General features: G+C 41.3%; 1 protein-coding gene across 2 annotated transcripts; it reads left to right on the plus strand.

Annotated features, from left to right (window-relative positions):
* The first annotated feature begins 2,529 nt into the window (after nucleotides 1–2,529).
* On the plus strand, nucleotides 2,530–22,466 carry PRPF8 (pre-mRNA processing factor 8). 2 transcript variants are annotated; one of them, XM_072138129.1, is made up of 43 exons: nucleotides 2,530–2,743; nucleotides 4,788–4,898; nucleotides 5,024–5,192; nucleotides 5,282–5,446; nucleotides 7,234–7,452; nucleotides 7,551–7,763; nucleotides 7,852–7,977; nucleotides 8,058–8,163; nucleotides 8,269–8,459; nucleotides 8,549–8,668; nucleotides 8,760–8,949; nucleotides 9,271–9,390; nucleotides 10,099–10,233; nucleotides 10,314–10,443; nucleotides 10,769–10,965; nucleotides 11,064–11,270; nucleotides 11,354–11,517; nucleotides 11,627–11,753; nucleotides 11,938–12,130; nucleotides 12,223–12,410; nucleotides 12,559–12,797; nucleotides 12,881–13,027; nucleotides 13,131–13,341; nucleotides 14,019–14,135; nucleotides 14,249–14,496; nucleotides 14,582–14,761; nucleotides 14,855–14,990; nucleotides 15,070–15,239; nucleotides 15,625–15,754; nucleotides 15,845–15,991; nucleotides 16,644–16,804; nucleotides 16,915–17,106; nucleotides 17,198–17,435; nucleotides 17,537–17,665; nucleotides 17,786–17,899; nucleotides 17,989–18,162; nucleotides 18,276–18,469; nucleotides 19,486–19,725; nucleotides 20,337–20,478; nucleotides 21,234–21,374; nucleotides 21,460–21,599; nucleotides 21,715–21,917; nucleotides 22,043–22,466. In XM_072138129.1, exons 2-43 carry the CDS (start codon nucleotides 4,799–4,801, stop codon nucleotides 22,195–22,197), a joined length of 7,008 nt encoding a protein of 2,335 aa, XP_071994230.1. In that variant the 5' UTR covers nucleotides 2,530–2,743; nucleotides 4,788–4,798; the 3' UTR covers nucleotides 22,198–22,466. The 2 variants fall into 2 exon arrangements, with proteins under 2 accessions (XP_071994230.1, XP_071994229.1); XM_072138128.1 differs by having other exon boundaries at nucleotides 2,530–2,708.
* Nucleotides 22,467–23,685: the final 1,219 nt, after the last annotated feature.

The following is a 23,685-nucleotide window of genomic DNA, read 5'->3' on the forward strand; positions in this document are numbered from 1 at the left end:
ACAGAGGATGCGGTGTGCCTTGGATCATGTGCCGTTACCTTTCTTCTCCAAACTTTTTTCTTCCCATCATTCTGGTACAGGTTGATCTATGTCTCATCTGTACATAGAATACTTTTCCAGAACTGAGCTGGCTTCTTGAGGTGTTTTTCGGCAAATTTAACTCTGGCCTGTGTATTTTTGGAATTGATGAATGGTTTGCCTCTAGATGTGAACCCTTTGTATTTACTTTCATGGAGTCTTCTCCTTACTGTTGACTTAGAGACAGATACACCTACTTCACTGAGAGTGTTCTGGACTTCAGTTGATGTTGTGAACGGGTTCTTCTTCATCAAAGAAAGTATGCGGCGATCATCCACCACCGTGGACGCCCAGGCCTTTTTGAGTTCCCAAGCTCACCAGTCAATTACTTTTTTCTCAGAATGCACCCGACTGTTAATTTTGCTACTCCAAGCATGTTTGCTATCTCTCTGATGGATTTTTTCTTTTTTTTTTCAGAACATGTTTTTGTAAACAGCTAAAATAACAAAACTTGTGTCACTGTCCAAATATTTCTGGCCCTGAGTGTAAGTATAAGAATATAAGTACACTGACAACCTGGTCCTGTCTGAGTGTCTACAGCTGCCACTTACATCATCCTGCCCTGCACAACTCTCTATAGTGTACCCTATACCTGTGATAATGTGTAGGAAAAGAAATATCCAACATTTTAAAGGTATAGAAGTCTGGCCTCCTCCACCCATTAATAGAAGGCCATCACAATTACTTTACACAGTGAGTAACTTTGTTTATATGTATCATTTGGTAGTCTGGCCTCCTCCTTGCTGGCCATCATGCACCTAGTTATTTTCTCCAACCCAAAACAATAGCACAGGTGGCACCATCATGAGCTTGAGAATATCGACTTACCGGTTAATTACACATGTCTATAATAAGAGGGGAGCACAGTTGTAATTGTGTGTCTACTTAACAAAACTGGCTATGCTGATCTTGTGGCGTTTAGTAGTCCGGTGTTAAAAAGTAGTATCGCCGGCATACATCGGTGCCAGGGAGAGCAGCAGGGGATGAGCGCTGCTTACCCCCACCCCTCTCCATAGGGATACACAGTGCACGGCACCATATTACATAGAAAGATAGGCCATGTCCTATCTTTCTATGGGCTACGTTATGGTACGGTGCTGTGAGCCCATGGAAGTCTATGTACGTGTGAATGTAGCCTAAGGCTGGATTCACACTACCGTTGCCCGCCGTACCGTAGGGAGAAGAGGGGGAGAGCGTATGTCCTATTTTTTCACGGTATACAGTAGGATCAATCACATAACCTAGGGTTAAAGTACCCTAGGGGCTCTGAAAAATAGTATAAGTAAGAATAAAATAAAGTTAAAAAAATGATATTAAAAAACCTAAAAATTCAAATCACCCCCCTTTCCCTAGAAGTCATCTAAATAAACATTAAAAAAATGCATTAGGTATCGCACTATTTTGCCATTTTGAAAAATATTTTAAAAAATTCAATAAAAAAAGATCAGAAGGTCGTACAGTCCGAAAAATGGTAGCATTGAAAACTTCATCAGAAGTCGCAAAAAATGGCACCACCCACAGTGGTACACCAAAGTATGAAAAAGTTATTAGTGCCAGGAAATGGCAAAAATCTAAAAAAAAAAAAAAAAAAAAAAAATTTTGCACAGGTTTTAATTTTTGTAATTGTATGAAAACATTATAAAACCTATACAAATTTGATATACCCGCAATCGCACCGACCCAAAAAATAACGTCAAATCCAAGCCCACAAGAAAATGACAAAATGCGTTTTTTTCATCAATTTTACTGCATTTGGAATTTTTTTCCTGCTTCATGGAAGATTAAATGCCATCACTATGAAGTGCAATTTATTCCGCAAAAAACAAGCTGTCACAGAGCTCTCTACGTGTAAAAATATAGATTTTTGATGGTGGGGAGTGAAAAATGGAAATGAAAAAACAAAAAAGGGCCAGGTCTTTAAAGGGTTAAACTGCAAAACAGAATCAAGAACGCAGATTGGAACTGTCCCTGAAGCCCTAGCCACAACGTGTTGCATGTTTGACACATAGAAAACACATGCAAGACTGGTTTGCAAATGGGTTTTGGAATCTTAATCAGATGAAAGCAATTAAAGTTAGGACTTCCTGGTTCCTAGCAAAACGCAAATGTAACAACGCATCAGAAAACGCAATGCAATTAGAAGTTTGTTCACTTTTTAAAAACGGAACGCAAAATAAACTCAGGAAGGAGACGCAAACATATACATTTAAATAAAAAAAGAACGGAAGCGTCTATCCCAATGCGTCAAAAACGCATCGTGTGAACGCGGAGCAAGGCATTGTGAACGTGTTACTTCAGCATCAAATAAAGCGCCTCAGGCAGGAATCTTTCAATTCATATAATCCAGAGAAACAGCCAGCGCTAACGTTACACTAATTCCGTATACTTAAAACTAAAGAGGCAGCGCAGGCTATAACGCACAGGACACGCCTCCTTCCAGTTTCATCACTTCCGGCTAGGAAGGCGCGCTGTGATCCTATTGGTGCAGAGTTCTCCTCCCGGAGGTTCTGTGGCGGCTTTCTACATCCGGGTCACCGGCCGAATCGTGTGCGCTGCGTTTTTCCGCCATCGTATCTGTACGGGCAGTGGATCCGGACAATAAGCATTGAGGAGAGGAGGCGGAGGAGCAGGTGTGTAGCAGGCAGCGCGCACGGTGTAGTGTGAGGTGATTACACATCGCGGACGTGTTCAGTTCTGGACATGTGTGTGCTGAGGCTTGAGGCCTAGAGTGCGAGACGAGGATCCGCGATCTGCCTCCTAGTGTCTGTGCAGACCAGTTTTTTTTTTTCATCCTGCGGTATTTCTGCACCTGTGTTTACAGATAGCCTGATGATTTGTTGAGTCTATGTTATCGTTTTGGAGGGCATTAATTGCCATGGAGATGTGGGCACTGCCCTGTGATGCTCATTATGGGTTGTTGTTTGTCCCTAGAAAAGCCATTCATTTAAAAAAAAAAAAAAAAAGTTTATATCAACCCCTTTAAGCAATGGGTCTTGCTTTGATAACAAATTTCCCGTCTGGAGGATAGATAATTTACTGACCCTTAGGAGTCCAAATATTGATATCACTAGGGAATGGGGTCTGTCTTTGCTTCAGGTCTCACGGGTCAGCGGCTGCAATGTGCTGAGCGCTGGACTCTACTTGTTCCCACGAAGGTGAATGCAGAGGGATTGTGCATCTTCTAATGTTATTGCTGGGGGTACGAGCAGATAACCCTCCACTGATCTTGTCTAGAAGACCGGTAATAACTTGCAATCTTTGTGCATCCAATGTAGGGGAATTGGTGCCAGGTTACAGATATGCTATATCATTATTTGGCGTCATTTAACATGACACCAGAATTGTGTTTCTAGATACCTGGAGAGTGTTCAGGAGATATAGACATCTGAAATGTAACCCCTCCAGCCTGTCATCTGAAGGCAGAATGTAGAAGAAGCAGCAGGACATAATTAGCTTACAGTACATGCACCCTCTCCATCTGTAGCTAAACCTGGGGATTGGGTGATGTAGCGAAACTGCATGTTTATAACATATTTTGCTAGAAGTTTATTCAGTTTTGCAACTTATTAAAAAATTGACAAAAGATTGATTTCTTTTTTCACATTTGTAGTCATTTATCTGCTATTTGCTACCGTAATTTCTAAAGCAAAAATAACGTAATTAAACTATCCTATCAAGTTAAAATCTCAGACTGAGCTTTCTCTTTATAAGACGGGTGACTGCTGTGATATATAGCAGATCCCTACTGTTAACTGCCGTGGTCATTCCCCACTGTGGCAGCTTAACTGGTGGTGGGGGATTGTGGGCACAAATTGGATGCCAGAACGGTTGGCATGGTTGTCTTCAAGTATTGTATTTTAAAACCTCTCATTTCTTTTCAAAAGTCAGGTGTTGTCTTGTGCCTTGGGAAGGGGGTGCCTTATTGAAGCAAGACTCAGGTGGCCCCTGCAGCAAACACCTACCCTAAACACCTGCGATCAGTGCTTCAATAAGGTGTCCTCTCGCCCACCGTATAAGACGACCCCTGATTTTTGGGGGTTAAAAAGTCATTTTATACACCAGAAAATATGTTAACTTCAAGGGAAACACCACCAGGATGAAGGTTGTATGCAAATAAGCATGAGGGGCTCCAGACTCCATAGATTTTAATGTGCCTGGAACCCCTCAGGCTAATTTGCATACAGTCTTTAAAAGGTGAAAAAGATTGTAATTTTTACCTTTTAAAATTTATTTAAGTGGATAAATTGTTTAAACCCTTAACAAAATGTGTTTGTAATGTGTTCAATCTATCCCCATTCTCCAGCTTTAGAATCTGCCTCAGCTGACAGGCTGGTTGGGGCCGCAGTGTCATTTCTTAAACTGTGGCACCTAGACAACAGTATTGTCCTACTAAATAGTTGAATCCCATTGTTAATATGGTGAAGTTGTTACTGTACCTTTTGTGATCTTTCATCAATCAACAATTATTTATAATTGCTCAAACATCAATAACTGAATGTATAAATAAACCTGCTGAATGTCTGGTGTGTACTCTCACAGTTCAAAGATTTCACATTCTGAGTATACAATTGTATTGTATTGTGTGGTTGTTTTTGTTTTGAACCATTCTTGGTCTGTGTTTGTCGAAGGAGTTTATGCACTAAATTTAGTGCTATATCAATTGTCCTATAGACTTTTAATTTAATTAATTTATTTTTTTTTCCTTTTAGCTTGAACATCCATGGCTGGGGTGTTTCCTTACAGGCCGGGGGTTCCCCCAATGCCTGGTCCCCCACCTATTGCCCCTGATTACATGTCTGAGGAGAAGTTGCAAGAGAAAGGTGAACAGTAAAGAATTAATCCTGATCTTTTGATTGGCTGTTTTGGTCTAGTAGATTAAGAAACAAATATTACTTTATTTCTGTTGTTTAGTAATTTTTTCCCCCTCCCTAATTTATTTCTATAGCTCGCAAATGGCAGCAGCTTCAGGCCAAACGTTATGCAGAGAAAAGGAAATTTGGCTTTGTGGATGCTCAGAAAGAAGACATGCCTCCAGAACATGTCCGAAAAATCATCCGTGATCATGGTGACATGACCAACAGAAAATTCCGGCATGATAAGAGAGTCTATCTTGGGTGAGAATGGTTTATGAGCGCAGCAGTTTCTGGGTAGCTCTTTAGTAAGTTACAATTTATTAACTGAGATCCTATATCTTTATTTTCAGAGCTCTGAAGTACATGCCACATGCGGTGCTTAAACTGCTGGAGAATATGCCCATGCCATGGGAGCAGATCAGAGATGTGCCGGTGCTGTATCATATTACTGGAGCTATCTCATTTGTCAATGAGATTCCTTGGGTTATTGAGCCGGTCTACATAGCACAGTGGGGGTAAGAGTCGCTGGACCTGAAGTATGTTTCTATGTATTTTCTCATTTTTACAGGGTTTGTCCCAAGTTTATACGTTATCTCCTACTCCCGGTAATTCGATCAACAGGGCACATTTGAATTCACTTTCTACCTGAGTGGTTTTGATGGCAGTACCATTGTGCTCCTCTCTGTCAATCCAACTCCACCAAAATGGTCACAGTCTCTGACTCCACAGCCATATTTCCCTGATCACAGTTCTATGATGAGTACAGGAATTTCTTTCAGGTGCCTTTTTCCCTTGATCTGCAGCAGAGGAGCTTAATTACTAAGCATGTGTGGATTAAACATAATTACTGAGCATGTACATAAAGTGCAGCCACATCTAAACTAAAAGCCTAGAAGAGGATGCACAACCCGCACCCACAGTCCAAATGTAGCCTGTGAAGCCATGATTTTCAGCCCACAACCTGCTGGCATTCATATGCAAGCAAACATTGGTTCAGGAGGCACAGTTGAGATGTTTTCCTTTCCTGCTGCTCCTTTCTTGATCCTCGATTTAGCATTGTCGGCATCCAGCAGAGAGAGGCCGGAGCAATAGGTGATGATTTGTCATCTGTACTGTACCCGGTCCTGCTCCTGGCACAGCTCTTCCCTCAATCCTTATGCTGCTGTGAGGTGTCTGTAATGAAGTTTTATTTAAAGAGAACCTACCACCACGAATCTACCTATAAGGTAGATCGGGTGGTAGGTGGATGTAAGGGACGTGAGGAGAGCTCTTTTTAGAGCTAATCCTCACGTCCCCGCTAACTTTTGGGAAACTTTATTGACCTAATATGTAAATTTCGTTATGCGCTACTGGGGCGTGCGGCGCGCAGCTACGAGGAGCCCTCGTCCGTCATGATGGCGTTCTGCGCATGCGCAGAACGCCGACTGAGCAATCCCAGCTCCGAGGCCGGAGCTGCTGCGCATGCGCAGTAGCCGGCTTGTCGGACGAGGGCGCGCAGCTACAAGGAGCAGCGCGCCGCACACAACAGGGTAGGAGGAGTAATGTGGCTACTGGGGCGTGGAGTAGCCGCGCTGTGTAGCCTCGTGCCAGCTACTCCACGCCCCAGTAGCCGCATAACGAAATTTACATATTAGGTCAATAAAGTTTCCCAAAAGTTAGCGGGGACGTGAGGATTAGCTCTAAAAAGAGCTCTCCTCACGTCCCTTACATCCACCTACCACCCGATCTACCTTTATAGGTAGATTCGTGGTGGTAGGTTCCCTTTAACTAAGATTTTTAGGTTTGTACCTATCTATTGTTAAGGAGGTCGCACTGGTTTCGGACGCCATCTTGACTACTGTCCGCCATCTTAGATACAGCAGCCATGTAACCTGGGGACTGCCTGTACTTGGGACAACTCCTGTAATTTTTCTCATCTACTCTCTGGGATCTGCGCCCACCTTTAAGAACTGGGGTACACTCATCCCTTTACCGCTTCTGGACAAAATACTGTTTCCTGCACATCTACAAACACTTTTATCACTCAGAACTATGAGGGCACTGAAAATAGCAGAGTCTATATGCTTCTCCCATAGAATTAAATGGAGATGGGATGCAAGTGTTAAATTTGGCTTGGCCATGGGAAGGGGCTCACCAGACCACCCATTCTCGAAATAGGTGAAGCGCTCTTTCGTTGGGGATATGGCATAAGTATTAAACATGTCCATTATGTGCTCAGATCGCCTCCTATAGCTACAGGAGGAGCACTGAAGTATGAATTTTCATGTTTTGTGTTGGTATTTTTTTTTTTTTTTTCCCACAGATCAATGTGGATTATGATGAGAAGAGAAAAAAGGGACAGACGACACTTCAAGAGAATGAGATTTCCTCCTTTTGATGATGAGGAGCCCCCACTGGATTATGCTGATAATATCCTTGATGTGGAGCCTCTGGAAGCCATTCAGCTGGAGCTAGACAATGAGGAAGATGCTCCTGTCCTAGACTGGTTCTATGATCACCAACCACTACGGGACAACAGAAAGTAAGAATTATCTATCTCTTTTCCGAACATGTTCTATATATTTTATATAAAGTTTCTAAAGTCTGCAATTGTTCTGTCCTAAACTTTTTTTGTTACAGATATGTTAATGGAACAACATACCAGCGCTGGCAGTTCACTCTACCAATGATGTCTACTTTGTACCGACTGGCCAATCAGCTGCTCACAGATCTAGTAGATGACAACTACTTTTATCTATTTGACTTGAAAGCCTTTTTCACTTCCAAAGCCCTAAATATGGCTATTCCTGGTGGTCCTAAGTTTGAGCCTTTAGTGCGAGACATAAACTTGCAGTAAGTGAACACTTATATACCAGCAAGGGATTGCTATTCAATATGAGTTGCTGTGTTTCTACAAAAGATTTTTTTTCTTCCCCATCAGGGATGAAGACTGGAATGAATTCAATGACATCAATAAAATCATTATTCGCCAGCCAATCCGTACAGAGTACAAGATTGCATTCCCCTATCTGTACAACAATTTGCCTCATCATGTGCATTTGACATGGTAAGACGCAATCCACATGTTATCTAAGGTTCTGCTACATGCAAGAATAAGTTACTGATTATTCTTTTGGCGACTTGCAGGTACCACACTCCAAATGTGGTGTTCATCAAAACAGAGGATCCTGACCTTCCAGCGTTCTACTTTGATCCCCTAATTAACCCCATTTCACATAGGCATTCGGTAAAGGTAAGCTGCCTTGTACGGTTATCTTCTATGCCTTGCTTGTAGAGCTTTCATCCACTACTTTTCTTTATGAAATACATGTTGATGATTATTTTTCTATGTCCTCAGAGCCAAGAGCCTTTACCAGATGATGACGAAGAGTTCGAGCTTCCAGAATATGTTGAGCCCTTCCTAAAAGAAACACCCCTCTATTCAGACAACACAGCTAATGGTATTGCGTTACTTTGGGCTCCTCGTCCTTTCAATCTCAGGTCTGGAAGAACACGGCGGGCTGTTGACATACCACTTGTGAAGAACTGGTAAGTGGCGAAGCTCTTACATGGATTAATTTAAAATCATTTTACCAAACCAGTGATTCCCTAAAAATACTTTTTGTTTTAATCCTCAGGTATCGTGAGCATTGTCCTGCAGGCCAGCCAGTTAAGGTTAGGGTGTCTTACCAGAAACTTCTGAAATATTATGTCCTCAACGCTCTGAAACACAGGCCACCCAAGGCACAGAAGAAGAGGTAAGCTAGTTTGTTTCTATTTTATTTAATGATCTTTCAGTGTTTTTTGTATTATTATTCTTATTTATTAATATACCATTTGCTTTTAAAGGTATCTCTTCCGTTCATTCAAAGCCACAAAGTTTTTCCAGTCCACAAAGTTGGACTGGGTGGAAGTTGGCCTGCAAGTGTGTCGCCAAGGCTACAACATGTTAAACCTATTGATTCACAGAAAGAATCTTAACTATCTTCATTTGGACTACAATTTCAATCTAAAACCTGTGAAAACGCTGACCACAAAGGTAGGTTCTCAGTCTGGCACCTGAACTTAATTATTTTGAAACCATATTTACTTGAAGTCTAGCTTGTTTATGAATTGCTGGGTACGTTATAAAGGCTTGATCTGGTAAACCTAGCACATTGATTGATTGATTCCATGACTGCCACAAAGGCTTTTGTTGGAAGTGCACTGCAGCTAGGGCTACAGTTTTGAGGTTCAAGAACCATCTCCTTTTGGCTCTATGCGCTCTGACCTCTCCATACATGCATGGCTCCCCACTATTTTCTATTGATGGCCAAATCGAGCCTGTTTTAAAGTCAGTGTTTGTACTTTGTCCGTTTAGGAACGTAAGAAGTCTCGGTTCGGTAATGCCTTCCATCTGTGCCGAGAAGTTTTGCGTCTGACCAAACTTGTTGTGGACAGCCACGTGCAGTACAGGTTGGGAAATGTGGACGCTTTCCAGGTAAATATGTAATGTGATGCTTGGTTGTGCCCTCAAATTACATGCTTGTATGTTGTAAATAGCAGTGTGGTTTTCTATGGTATACATTAAAGGGGTTATCCGGGTTTAAAAAAATTTTTATGGCCGGGCTGGGGAGGGCTAGTTAAACATAATAAACGTGTACTTACCTCCTCTGGCATCGCCGATGTCCCACGCCGCGGTCCCTTCGATCCGTGCCCCTGTTTGTTTACAGGGGCACGGAAGCCGCGCACAGGGAGCTTCTGGTCCGCGATGTGGACGGCTCCTCCCATCCGTCCCTATCTCTCAGCGTTGTAAGCACTGGGAGATGGTGTCGGATGGGAGCTTCCGGCCAGCCGGAAGCTCCCTGTGCGCCCTTGTAATGAAACCGGCGCACAGAGAAGACGGGCCGTGGCGCGGGACATCGGCAGCACCGGAGGAGGTAAGTACATGTTTATTGGGTTTAAATAGCCCTCCCCAGCCCGGCCAGAAGAAATTTTTTAAACCCGGATAACCCCTTTAAAAGGATACTGATTCTTGCTGGTAGTCTGTTGGTTACTTCTTATGCCAAAGCCCTCTGATACTCCTGGGGTTTTTTCTTGTCTTGTAATGGACATGGCAGATTCCTTGCTACCAGTAAATGGCAGATCCCTCTTGCTTGTGAAGTGTTAATTATCCAAAGATTTATAACATTTTGTCTTCTGTTGACAGCTTGCAGATGGTTTGCAGTACATCTTTGCCCATGTCGGGCAACTGACTGGAATGTACAGATACAAGTATAAACTGATGAGACAAATCCGAATGTGCAAAGATCTGAAGCATCTCATCTACTATAGGTTTAATACAGTAAGTACTGCACATGAGGAAAAGTGTTTGGCAGAATTTTTAGTGTGTGTTTTATAATTTAAATTTTAATTTGCTCTTAGGGCCCTGTGGGAAAAGGACCTGGTTGTGGCTTTTGGGCAGCAGGCTGGAGAGTCTGGCTGTTCTTCATGCGTGGTATCACACCTTTGCTGGAAAGATGGCTTGGAAATCTGCTGGCCAGACAATTTGAGGGCAAGTTATCACCTTCTCTTTATGACATGTTTTTTTTATTCGTAATTTATAATTGTCTTAAAAATCGGACAGTGAACTTTCATGGAATTTCTCAGTTAATTTGATAATGTAAATAACTGACAAGCACAAATGTTAGTACATGAAAACTGGATGGAAACCTAATTTCCCTAATGTCAAGAAAACTGATACTTTATTGGCTCTTCTTGTAACTAATTTAAATTTTGTATGTAGCCTAATGGCAGACATTGCACTGGACATCAAGGTGGAATTTGTTTGGCTGCTTCTTCTGTTTTTCTTTTGATAAGTTTTTGTCCTCTTCTTTCAGGTCGTCATTCTAAGGGAGTAGCAAAAACTGTGACGAAACAGAGAGTGGAATCCCATTTTGATCTTGAGCTTAGAGCAGCTGTAATGCATGATATTTTGGACATGATGCCAGAAGGTATCAAACAGAACAAGGCTAGGACCATCTTGCAGCACTTGAGTGAAGCCTGGAGATGCTGGAAGGCAAATATTCCTTGGAAAGTAAGTTCAGTATAGTAAAACTTTTTTTTTTTTGTTAAAGTGCTTTACAAGATGTAGCAATTTCTTACATTTCTTTTATATGATGTGATTTCTTCTAGGTCCCAGGTCTGCCTACACCCATTGAGAATATGATTCTGCGTTATGTGAAGGCTAAAGCTGACTGGTGGACAAACACAGCCCACTACAACCGAGAGCGTATTCGCCGCGGTGCAACTGTGGACAAAACAGTTTGCAAAAAGAATCTGGGCCGATTAACACGACTTTACCTAAAAGCCGAGCAAGAGAGGCAGCACAACTACCTGAAGGTCAGCACTTGCCACCAATCTGTCTGTTTTGTGAAATGCCTTCTGTGTTTTTTTTTTTCTAATATTTTTTTCGTCCTATGTAGGATGGACCATACATCACTGCAGAAGAGGCGGTAGCTGTGTACACCACCACAGTCCATTGGCTGGAGAGCAGGAGGTTTTCTCCTATTCCATTCCCTCCTCTCTCATACAAACATGATACCAAACTACTCATCCTGGCACTGGAGAGACTGAAGGAAGCTTACAGGTAAATGTTCAAATATGATGGATTACAACAAAGTATGTGTTTTTCTTTTTTTGCTTGTTATGTGCATGAAATTTTTGGTTTAATTGTTGTGATTTTTGCTTTATGTTAGTGTAAAGTCCCGTCTAAATCAGTCCCAGAGAGAAGAGTTGGGCTTAATTGAACAAGCTTACGACAATCCCCATGAAGCCTTGTCCAGGATCAAGCGTCACTTGCTCACTCAGAGAGCCTTCAAAGAGGTAATGTTCTATCATTGATCAAATGATAAAGAATTAGATTTCTTGGAAAAATCTACGCTAAATACTCGTCTTCCTGTGCAGTGGTAATTTGAGCTAGAATCTAATTATAATAGATAATCCCTTATTTTGAAAATCACATTTGTTAGTTAAAACTAGCTTTATTCTGACTCTGTGTTCCTTCTAGGTGGGGATCGAGTTCATGGATCTTTATAGTCACTTGGTCCCAGTTTATGACGTGGAGCCCCTTGAGAAGATCACTGACGCTTACCTGGATCAGTACCTCTGGTATGAAGCTGACAAAAGACGTCTCTTCCCTCCTTGGATCAAGCCTGCAGATACAGAGCCGCCTCCATTGCTTGTGTACAAATGGTGCCAAGGTATGATAAATGCTGTAGTTTTGTGCAGGTGCGCACAGTTTAAGTGATAAGGATTTTGTTCATTCTCATAATGTGCTGCTTTTTTGTGGTAGGTATCAACAACCTGCAGGATGTGTGGGACACCACTGAAGGAGAATGCAATGTAATGCTGGAGTCTCGGTTTGAGAAGATGTATGAAAAGATTGACTTGACGCTACTGAATCGTCTCCTCCGTCTTATTGTGGATCACAATATTGCTGATTACATGACTGCAAAAAACAACGTGGTGATCAATTACAAAGTAAGCAATGATGTTGTGATCTTGTGTTGTGTAACCCATCAAAGCTTCTTGAGTGATTTTATTATTTTCTTTATAAGGCTCCTCAAGTAGCCATAATGAAATCTTACAGTTTTGAAGTACTCTGACTTCGAATATTGTTTTTGTGCAGGACATGAATCACACAAACTCCTATGGTATAATTCGGGGTTTGCAATTTGCTTCGTTCATTGTACAATACTATGGATTGGTGATGGACCTGTTGGTTCTGGGCTTGCACAGAGCCAGTGAGATGGCCGGCCCACCTCAGATGCCAAATGACTTCCTGAGTTTCCAAGATGTGGCCACAGAATCTGCTCATCCTATCCGCTTGTACTGCAGATACATTGATCGCATTCACATATTTTTCCGGTAAGTGTAAACTTTGTCTAACGCTTAACAGGACGCATCTGTAACTTTTTACTTTTAAGTAATAAATCTGCCCTTCCTCTTAGATTTTCTGCCGATGAAGCCAGAGATCTGATTCAGAGATACCTTACCGAACATCCCGATCCCAACAATGAAAACATTGTGGGCTATAACAACAAGAAATGCTGGCCAAGAGACGCCAGGATGCGCCTGATGAAGCACGATGTCAATCTGTAAGTTTTGTTATTTTTATAGACACAGATTGTTTTAGGCTTTTTGTTTTTCTCTTCACACCAAATTTATAAAACATTCTGGTTTCTTTTCTTTTTCTTCTAGGGGACGTGCCGTTTTCTGGGACATTAAAAACCGCCTGCCTCGTTCTGTCACAACCGTTCAGTGGGAAAACAGCTTTGTGTCTGTGTACAGCAAAGACAATCCCAATCTCTTGTTCAACATGTGCGGTTTTGAATGCCGAATTCTTCCCAAGTGTCGTACAAGCTATGAGGAGTTCACCCATAAGGATGGTGTCTGGAACTTGCAGAATGAGGTATAAAATATTAGTTTGTAAGTCATAAGTGTAACTTGTGAGCGGAGACTTGTTCTAGAGTGTTTTTTTACATATTAAAATTTTATGAAATGTTTAATATGGTAAAACAGATCATAACAGACAGGGGAAAAAAGAGGGGGATAAGTAAGGCAAATCGAATATCTGGTACTAGAATGTAGTCGTTAGGGGGCTCTGCAAATGAGTGTTAAAACAATATTCCAATTTGTGACACATTCACAGCATCAGAAATACAATGGGTTGTCATTAAATGAAACTGTCTCACTATCCTGACATCATTGATTTGTTCTATAAAGTTACTTCGGATGAAATGAAAGGAGAAGGAAGTAGTAGTAGAAGACGATAGAAACAATAAGGGAGGGAAGGAGTGGATTTGTAGAAATAGCTGTGCCTCCCCTTACCTGGAGTTCAGGTCTCTAGGTTCACCATCCTGCGGATGAACTGGGTCTGTACTGATCAATTCCAGATAGCGAGGGGATGCCACAAAGGTAGTCTACTGGTACCAAGTTTTGAGAGCGGGCAGCCTTCTTTGGATCAGTGTTCAAAAGACTTTCCATCTACTGCAGCTCATTGACACGGCCCAGCCAATGTTTCAAGGAGGGAAGATCAATGGATACAGATTCTAGAGAGAAAGTTACTAATGACTTTGCCTCTTGTAGGTGACCAAAGAGCGAACAGCACAGTGTTTCCTGCGCGTGGATGATGAATCTATGCAGAGATTCCACAACAGAGTTCGTCAGATTCTCATGGCCTCCGGCTCAACCACATTTACCAAGGTTAGTGTTTGTGAACGAGGGTGAATGTCACTTGTCAGAGGCACAAATATTTCTTGCTTGTGTGGGTAAAAATGCAACATTTTTCTTTTGCTGATGATAATCTCTTTCTACAGATTGTGAACAAATGGAACACTGCATTGATTGGTCTGATGACTTACTTCCGCGAGGCTGTGGTAAATACTCAGGAGCTGCTTGATCTTCTGGTGAAATGTGAGAACAAGATCCAAACCAGAATTAAGATTGGTCTAAACTCCAAAATGCCAAGTCGTTTCCCACCTGTGGTGTTCTACACTCCCAAAGAGCTTGGTGGTTTAGGAATGTTGTCTATGGGACATGTGCTTATTCCACAGTCTGACCTCAGGTAATAAAGTTATAATACATATTTTTGTCTTTTAAAATTTCACTGTTACAATGGGAATTCACTTTTATTCTGTATTTGTCTACAGGTGGTCTAAACAAACGGATGTTGGTATCACCCATTTCCGCTCTGGTATGAGCCACGAAGAGGACCAGCTGATTCCAAACTTGTATCGCTACATCCAGCCATGGGAGAGCGAGTTTATTGATTCTCAGAGAGTCTGGGCTGAATATGCTCTAAAGAGACAGGAAGCAATTGCACAGAACAGGTATTGATCACTTCAATAACTTTGTAAGCTCCACATGGTGTTTTTTTCTGTTTGCTGCAGTATACTGAGGTGGGAATTGTATTTTTATTTTAGACGGCTTACCTTGGAAGACTTGGAGGATTCGTGGGACAGGGGTATTCCACGCATCAACACCCTCTTCCAGAAGGACAGACACACTTTAGCCTATGACAAGGGCTGGAGAGTTCGTACAGATTTCAAACAATATCAGGTAATTTGACAGTGTGAAGTTGTGTTTAGTTTGGCTTTTTATGGCTTGTATAGTATTTTCACCGTACCTGTTTATTTAGGTGTTAAAACAAAACCCATTCTGGTGGACACATCAAAGACATGATGGAAAGCTCTGGAATCTGAATAACTACCGCACAGATATGATCCAGGCCCTTGGAGGAGTGGAAGGCATCCTGGAGCACACTTTGTTTAAAGGCACTTACTTCCCTACATGGGAGGGTCTCTTCTGGTAGGAAATAATTTCTTTTTTAATATGTTTAAAATTTATTACTGCGTATCTGCAGATAAATCATCACGTGTGTTGAGCTGTCTTGAAAGAGCTACTACAAGCCATGTTGTGCTGCGCTGTGGTTTAATGGAATTGCGCAGGTCTCCATTTTCCTAGTAGACTCTTGTGATTATAGTCTTTTTGTTCTTGTGATTAAGTGCCTATTGTTGAGCAAACTGCTATACTGAAAAGGTCAAAAAGCATGTTGCAAAAATAATATTTTGGTATTGCAACTTTGGTCCTGTTCATCATTAGACATTTGGCAATGTTGCCTTAAGTGGTTCAATATGTAAACTACGTTTTGCTTCAGTATCTGATGTTTTTTTTTTTTTTCTTTTGTTACCAGGGAAAAAGCTAGTGGCTTTGAAGAATCCATGAAATGGAAGAAACTGACCAATGCTCAGAGATCTGGTCTGAATCAGATCCCAAACAGAAGATTTACTCTTTGGTGGTCACCCACAATCAACAGAGCCAATGTAAGCCTTCATCTCTTTTGTTTAAATGAACTGTACCTATATTTGTTATTTTTAAGATGTTTTCCTAACCTGTTTGTTTCTGCCTTCCAGGTGTATGTAGGTTTCCAGGTACAGTTGGATTTGACTGGCATTTTCATGCATGGCAAAATTCCGACACTGAAGATCTCATTGATTCAGATATTCAGAGCTCACTTGTGGCAGAAGATCCATGAAAGCATTGTCATGGATCTGTGTCAGGTAAATATCACGATCCCATTTTAGCATCTTCTACCACTTCCGTAGACCACATTACCTCTTGGTGACAGATGGTCTTTAGTACCTGATTATCCAGGTCAATTTTTGCAGTTCTGATGCGCCATTTTTAAATAACCATATTTTCTTTATAAAATTGCCAATAATTTAAAATAAGCTCCTTTTTTGTGATTAGTTTTTTTTTCCAAGTATAATCTTTTACCAAAATGTTATATGTACAGCATTATTTCATTACCCTTTCCCAGTTTCAGCTACAGATGCAGAGGGTGCATGTACACCTCTGGAAAGAGTCTTTTCTGTAGCTACTTCTACATGTTGTCTTCAGATGACAGGCTGGACAGGGGCACATCTCAAACGCCTATATTTCCTGAACCCTTGCACCTAGAAACATATTTCTGGTGTCATATTAAACACGAGAGTCCCCTTTAATATGATATAAGGATTGTGTATGGGTTCTTAACAATTGTATTTCTAGGTGCCAGGGTTCAGGAAATACAGCTGTCTAGTATAGTTGGTCTTTGTCATGATGATTTCAAATGTCCTTTCTGCACAGGGCATGTGAAAATAGGATGTATACAGCCATATGACAATCGTGAAAGGGTAACCACTGACAATCCTATTACTTGTTGTGTCTTAGGTGTTTGATCAAGAACTTGATGCTCTGGAAATTGAAACTGTACAGAAAGAAACCATCCATCCTAGGAAGTCTTATAAGATGAACTCATCTTGTGCAGATATTCTGCTTTTTGCTTCCTACAAGTGGAATGTGTCTCGGCCGTCTCTGCTTGCTGATTCAAAGTACGTATCCAATGGACAAGCGATGCTGTCTCCTTGATGAATGTAGCAATATTTCTCTTATCCTTACACTACTTGTGCCTTCTTTTAAACGTGTTTATCCTTCCTTGCAGGGATGTAATGGACAGCACCACAACACAGAAGTACTGGATTGACATCCAGTTGAGGTGGGGAGACTATGATTCTCATGATATTGAGCGCTATGCTCGTGCAAAGTTCTTGGACTACACTACTGATAACATGAGTATTTACCCATCACCCACTGGTGTCCTGATTGCCATAGACCTGGCATACAACCTCCACAGGTAAGAATCTGTGGTCCATCTTTTGGTTTGTGCATAACCATTATAAAGTTGTTGTACTCAAGTGGAAAAAAAAATATTTTTATATTGCTAGTGCCTATGGAAACTGGTTCCCTGGAGCGAAACCTCTGATACAGCAAGCAATGGCCAAGATAATGAAAGCCAACCCTGCCTTATATGTGCTGCGTGAGCGCATCCGTAAGGGATTACAGCTGTATTCTTCTGAGCCAACTGAGCCTTACTTGTCATCCCAGAACTACGGCGAGCTCTTCTCCAATCAGATCATCTGGTTTGTGGATGATACCAATGTGTACAGAGTAACCATTCACAAGGTACAGCATGTGTTAACATTCTGCACAGACAGTCAGGATATTGAACACCTGTCTTTTTTTTTTTTTTTTCTTAACCTTTTTTTTTTTTTTCCCCCTTTCAGACCTTTGAAGGAAACTTGACCACAAAACCCATCAATGGAGCCATCTTCATCTTTAACCCAAGAACAGGACAGCTTTTCCTGAAAATTATCCACACATCTGTATGGGCAGGACAGAAGCGATTGGGTCAGGTATGTTGTAAAGTAAAGTTTTCTTGAGTGGCTCTCATTTATTTTCCACCACAATACTGTAGGGTGCTTCTACTATAAAACATTATACCTTGTTTGAATTTTAGTTTGTTTCCTTTGTAGCTTGCTAAGTGGAAAACTGCAGAAGAAGTTGCTGCTTTGATTCGTTCCTTACCTGTGGAGGAGCAGCCCAAGCAAATTATCGTCACCAGAAAGGGCATGTTGGATCCTCTTGAGGTAAGTGAAGGGATAAGTACATCTACAATGATTCTTTCAGTGTATATTGTGAAAGGATTTCTTACAATTTTCTTGTATGTGAATTTTAGGTACATTTACTGGACTTCCCCAATATTGTCATCAAAGGATCTGAGCTGCAGTTGCCTTTCCAAGCCTGCCTGAAGGTGGAGAAGTTTGGAGACTTGATACTGAAGGCCACAGAGCCACAAATGGTTCTCTTTAATCTTTATGATGACTGGCTGAAGACCATCTCTTCGTACACGGTACGCACAGAGTATTTTTATCTGTAAAGTAGAGGCAGAGATTTGCTTACTGTTGTATGGGACTAGGTATGAATATTTCCACAGCAATTTCATTCCTGCCGCTTGTATTGCAGGCATTCTCTCGATTGATTTTGATTCTCCGAGCATTACATGTGAATAATGACCGTGCAAAGGTGATCCTGAAGCCAGACAAAACTACAATTACTGAGCCTCACCATATCTGGCCTACGCTGACAGATGAGGAATGGATCAAGGTAGAAGTTCAGCTAAAGGATCTGATCTTGGCAGACTACGGCAAGAAGAACAAGTAAGAACGTTCATTCTTAATTTGACATCTTCATAATCTAGCTCAAGAGCTCTTAATTAAACCTTTTGAAGCAAATTTTTATTTAAAGCGCAATACCTTAATTTTCTTTTACAAAGAGCTCTTATGATGTAGAACAACTTTTCCTATTTACCTGGATTATGTGGAGAATTTTCTTTTCAATCCTATTCTTTTTTGCCTGGCTCTGCTGTAGTTTGTCTCCCTCCTGGCTGTGCTGATTTCTCCGATGATTACATAGAGTAAATACTGTGTAACAGATGGCAGGTCATGTGACGGTTCTCTGTGTGTTTAGACTGAGGATGCAGAAGTCTCAGAATAGTGATGTAAAAGGTCTCCCCATCCCTCTCTGATTCTCCAGAACATTTTCTTTGCACCTTAAGCTGTGCCACACTCTTTGCACCTCTGAGAATCTGTTTACCCTTATTTCTCCATCAGCACAGATTACGCACATCATGTAGCTGTACTATAACCGTTTCCACTACTTTTTACATTCTTTATTCCTCCATGTGGTGGCTATTCAATATATACATCTTGTATGGTCACTATGCAGTTTCCAGTGGATTTACTTTACTGGATTTACTGCTAAATTGTTTGGTGAGCGAACAGAGGCCATCAGGGAAACTGGGCTGACAACTGGCTCCAGAACAGAAAATGTCACAACTCTGGGGGGGGGGGGGGATTGGGCAAGCTGCACAACATGGGCATCATTCTGTTTGTTTTAAAAGGTTGAATCGCATATGACAATTTTGTAAAAAATCTTTGTAGTATGTGCAATATTCTTTGGGGGGAAAAAACAAAGAACTTTTTAGCCTGCTTACAATTTCCTTGAGAACACATGTATGTAGAGGTCAAGTGTTCAGGGAATAGCGATGTTAGGCCTATGGCCTTTTTAAATAGATTAAGATGAAGGCTATAATGTTGTTGTAAGGTAAAAGCAATTTATGGGAGTCTTTTTGAGTATGTAATTTAACCAAAATGCTTTATCTTTCTAATTTCAGTGTAAATGTGGCTTCTTTAACGCAGTCTGAAATCAGAGATATCATCTTGGGTATGGAGATTTCTGCCCCATCCCAGCAGAGACAACAGATTGCCGAGATTGAGAAGCAGACTAAGGAACAGTCTCAGCTCACTGCCACGCAGACACGAACAGTCAACAAGCACGGAGATGAAATCATCACCTCTACCACCAGCAACTACGAGACCCAGACCTTTTCTTCTAAGACAGAGTGGCGCGTCAGGTAATAGAATTTGTAAAATAATATCATATAATATGGGAATGACTGCCTGCATTTGTTGTATGTAAGCTCTTGCAAACAGCGCCCTCACTCCTATTGTTCCATATGACTGTTTGTACTCTGTAATGTAATATTATATTTTTATATGCCCACTATGATTTGTAGGAATTTGATGGTGCTGCATAAGATTATTTATTTTCCTTATTATTAACTGTTATGTGACAGATGTGTAGCCATAGCGAGCAATGAATCCCTGGTTCCCCCGCACAGGAAACATATTTCTGTGTGACTTTACCCAAGTATTATTGCATTTATGGATATCCAGCTTTCTTCTTGCGCGTCACATGTTCTGGTCACACGTTGTTCTCAGATAATTTGATTTTCACTCTGATGGATGATAGTTTTGTTTGTGGTATATCGGGTTTGGATTTGTGCATGTGATATTCATTTTTCTGTTTATACACAATGTTTCGTTGTGCAACAGAAGGTAAAGGGTGTGGGGAGGGGGGCAAACATGTCCCATCCATAAAAAAGATTTTTTTAAACTTAAAGTAGTAGTGGTCTTACTTTCTCAATTCTTAAATTTCTAAATTTTATTTTTTAAATATTTTTAGAGCTATATCTGCGGCTAACCTGCACCTCAGAACCAACCACATCTATGTGTCCTCTGATGACATCAAGGAGACTGGCTACACTTACATCTTGCCCAAGAATGTGTTGAAAAAATTCATCTGCATTTCTGACCTGCGAGCTCAGGTAAGCGTTGCCTCTAGGAAAGCGCTAGGGCTTGCCTTTTTACTATGTCAATGTAAATCTTTCCAAGTTACAAGGCTTAATAACATTGGAAATAAACCTGTTGTTGGGTTTATGTGTCTAAAACCTTTTGCCCACAATTCGACTTGTTATGACAAACTCGCTGGGTGCACTTGTGGTTTACCAGACTGAACTGAACTCCATTCAGTTCAGTGTGGTAAATCCTGCAAGCACAGGGAGCGAGTTTGTTCAAAAACTCTCTTGTGGTTCATGGGCTTGAACAAAATCTAAATCTGAAATCACAGTAAGGATCTTCATACGTTATGAAAAGCTTAATCATTTTGGTGCCGAGAATATGTAGCATTTTAAAATAGCTGGTTAAGCGTTTGGAAGGAAATAAAGGGGCTTTACCAGAATTTGTAAAACATGGCTGCTTTACCCCCACAGCTGACATTGGGTAGTGTGTGATATTGGAGTTTAGCTAAATTCATTTTTAAACTGATGTAATGAAAGAATGGAAGAAGCCATGTTTTTAAAGTTGGACAACCACTTTAAGGTACACATTTAGGCTGAATTGTTATATATCTTTAGGATTTATACAGATTTTTTTCCTGCACAAGTTTTATTGCAGACTATTGTAGTCGCCAATTAAATTCATGTAGAATCTGATGTTTTGTTAGAACAGATATTTATATACTATGGTTTTTAGTTATGTTGTCATGTATAGTAGTAACTTTTTTCATTGTGATCTCTTATAGATTGCTGGCTATCTGTATGGTGTGAGTCCACCTGATAACCCTCAAGTGAAGGAAATCCGCTGCATTGTGATGGTGCCGCAGTGGGGAACTCACCAGACTGTCCACTTGCCTAGTCAGCTGCCTCAGCATGAGTACTTGAAGGTAACTTCAAGGTCTATGGCGGTCTTTATTTTATCAGGTTTTTTTCTTTTACAGCTATATAATAGAATGATTTGTAATTTTTCAGGAAATGGAGCCTTTAGGATGGGTTCACACGCAACCAAATGAGTCTCCTCAGCTGTCACCACAAGATGTCACCACACATGCTAAAATCATGGCTGACAATCCAGCCTGGGATGGAGAGAAGACTATCATTATTACATGCAGGTACATAGTAGTGTTCAGTCAAAATAGATTTAAAAAAAATAATTTGAAATTATTTGCGCAATTTTTTTGGATAGAATTTTTAGGCATTTGTGACATAAATGTTTTGTGTCCTCAGCTTCACTCCTGGATCCTGCACCCTGACTGCTTACAAGCTAACACCCAGTGGTTATGAGTGGGGAAGGCAGAACACTGATAAAGGGAACAATCCTAAAGGCTACCTACCTTCTCACTATGAGAGGGTGCAGATGCTGCTGTCCGATCGTTTCCTTGGCTTCTTCATGGTACCAGCGCAGGCATCATGGAACTACAACTTCATGGGTAAGTTATATTTACGGCCTCTTGTAGTCTCTTGTGAAGGTGCAGGGTAGAAAAGTAGATGGATAAATAGACAACGTAGAATATCGGGTCCTTGCTTTCTTGTAACTATATTTCTTAATATCTAGGTGTCAGACACGATCCCAACATGAAGTACGAATTACAGCTTGCCAACCCCAAGGAATTTTACCATGAAGTTCATCGCCCATCACACTTCTTGAACTTCGCCTTGCTGCAGGAGGGGGAGGTGTATTCTGCTGACCGTGAAGACCTGTACGCATAGTCGGCACATCAGATACATCAGGACTTGATGGCTGTTGATATTCAACATGAGACACTTTTTATGCATATTTTCAGGATTCTACACCCTCAGTTCCAGTCTTGCAACTCGCGTCTGTTTGCTTTCACAATGAGTATTTTGTTATGTTCTGTTTTGTAGCTTGGCTGCAACTGTGTAGAAATTGTATGGACCTCTAAATTGTCAAACTCTTTGCAAAGTATCGTGCAATGTAGTTGACATCATCGATTTAATAAAAGTTTTTTTTATAAATAGTTCATATTTATTTTAAATTTTATTAAAACCTTCTTGTGCATTAAGTGGCTTAAGTTTATGTATGACTAGAGCCTTAGTAGCAGTGGGAGCCTGGAATTTAGGAGAGTTATTTTACACTAATGTAATGTAATATGGACACAAAATTAGCATCATGTTCTGTGTAACTGTTGGGTTGGGGATATGGTGCAGCTCAATGCAGAAAGCTTATCAGTGTTGGAACACCTTCAATTGCGGCCGCTACAATCCTGGAATATGCAGATTATATCAGTCCTGCTACCTACATACACATGGTCAGGGCTTCTGACAGATTCTTTTTCATAAACATTTAGGCTACATTCACACACACGTATGGGGACGTATATATGGCCGACGTACATACGGCGGATATACTTCTCCCATAGCCGGCAATGGGCGCATGGCACCATACGGGAGCAGTGTGTTGCGGCACCGTTCCGTAGCTTGGAGAAAGATGGGACATGTCCTGTCTTTCCCCGGAAAACAGCGCCGTGCGCCATATACCACTACGGAGAAGGGCGGGGGTTAACGGCACTCACCCCCTCCTCCACTCCTGAGTGCCGCCGCGTGGCCGTACCGTAGTACGGCGGGCATACATCAATGTGAAATCCTAATCTATGTACCCTGGGGAATACTAATAGATGGTGAGATGGATTGCCTTCAACACAATAATTGCACCGCTCTGCTCCCTCACCTTGTCTCTCTCTCTACCCTCCTCCCATATAGATGAAACTGTAATGTTAAAGGACACCTGTCATCAGGTCTGTGTCACTAGTCCTGTCACTACTACCTGTTGGAGCAGCTCACAAGGATCCCATCCCAGCCTTTATCTAGTTATTTCATACATTATTCATTGTAAAATCATCTATTTTTTATCATGTAAATGAGGCTGGTCACATGGTCAGAGGCAGTGATGTCACCCCTGTTACCCCTCCCCTCTCCTCCCCCTGCTCATGTCTGTGTGTAATGTATAGTAAAGCATGGCTAGTGTGTGCGCTGCATCTGCTGACATGCTGCATCCTCCTAATATACAGGTGAGAGACACAGACATCAGCTACACATGAATCTGACATGTTCTGCTGTAACATGGCTGCCTGGAGCTGCTGTATCTCTCCTATACACACACATGCAGGCTGCAGGGGGCGTGGCCACCAGCACCAGGAAGCACATCATTATACAGCCTCACATCATTATACAGGCTGT

This window comes from Engystomops pustulosus, chromosome 2 (genome assembly GCF_040894005.1).
Source record: "Engystomops pustulosus chromosome 2, aEngPut4.maternal, whole genome shotgun sequence".
Classification (NCBI taxonomy): domain Eukaryota; kingdom Metazoa; phylum Chordata; class Amphibia; order Anura; family Leptodactylidae; genus Engystomops; species Engystomops pustulosus.

Bases quoted from the DNA above. Each gene is read 5' to 3' on its own strand.
- PRPF8 (XM_072138129.1), top strand. From the start codon at position 4,799: ATGGCTGGGGTGTTTCCTTACAGGCCGGGGGTTCCCCCAATGCCTGGT. The intron at 11,518-11,626 runs GTAAATGTTCAA...GCTTTATGTTAG, and splicing joins AGACTGAAGGAAGCTTACAG to TGTAAAGTCCCGTCTAAATC. The intron at 14,762-14,854 runs GTATTGATCACT...TTTTTATTTTAG, and splicing joins GAAGCAATTGCACAGAACAG to ACGGCTTACCTTGGAAGACT.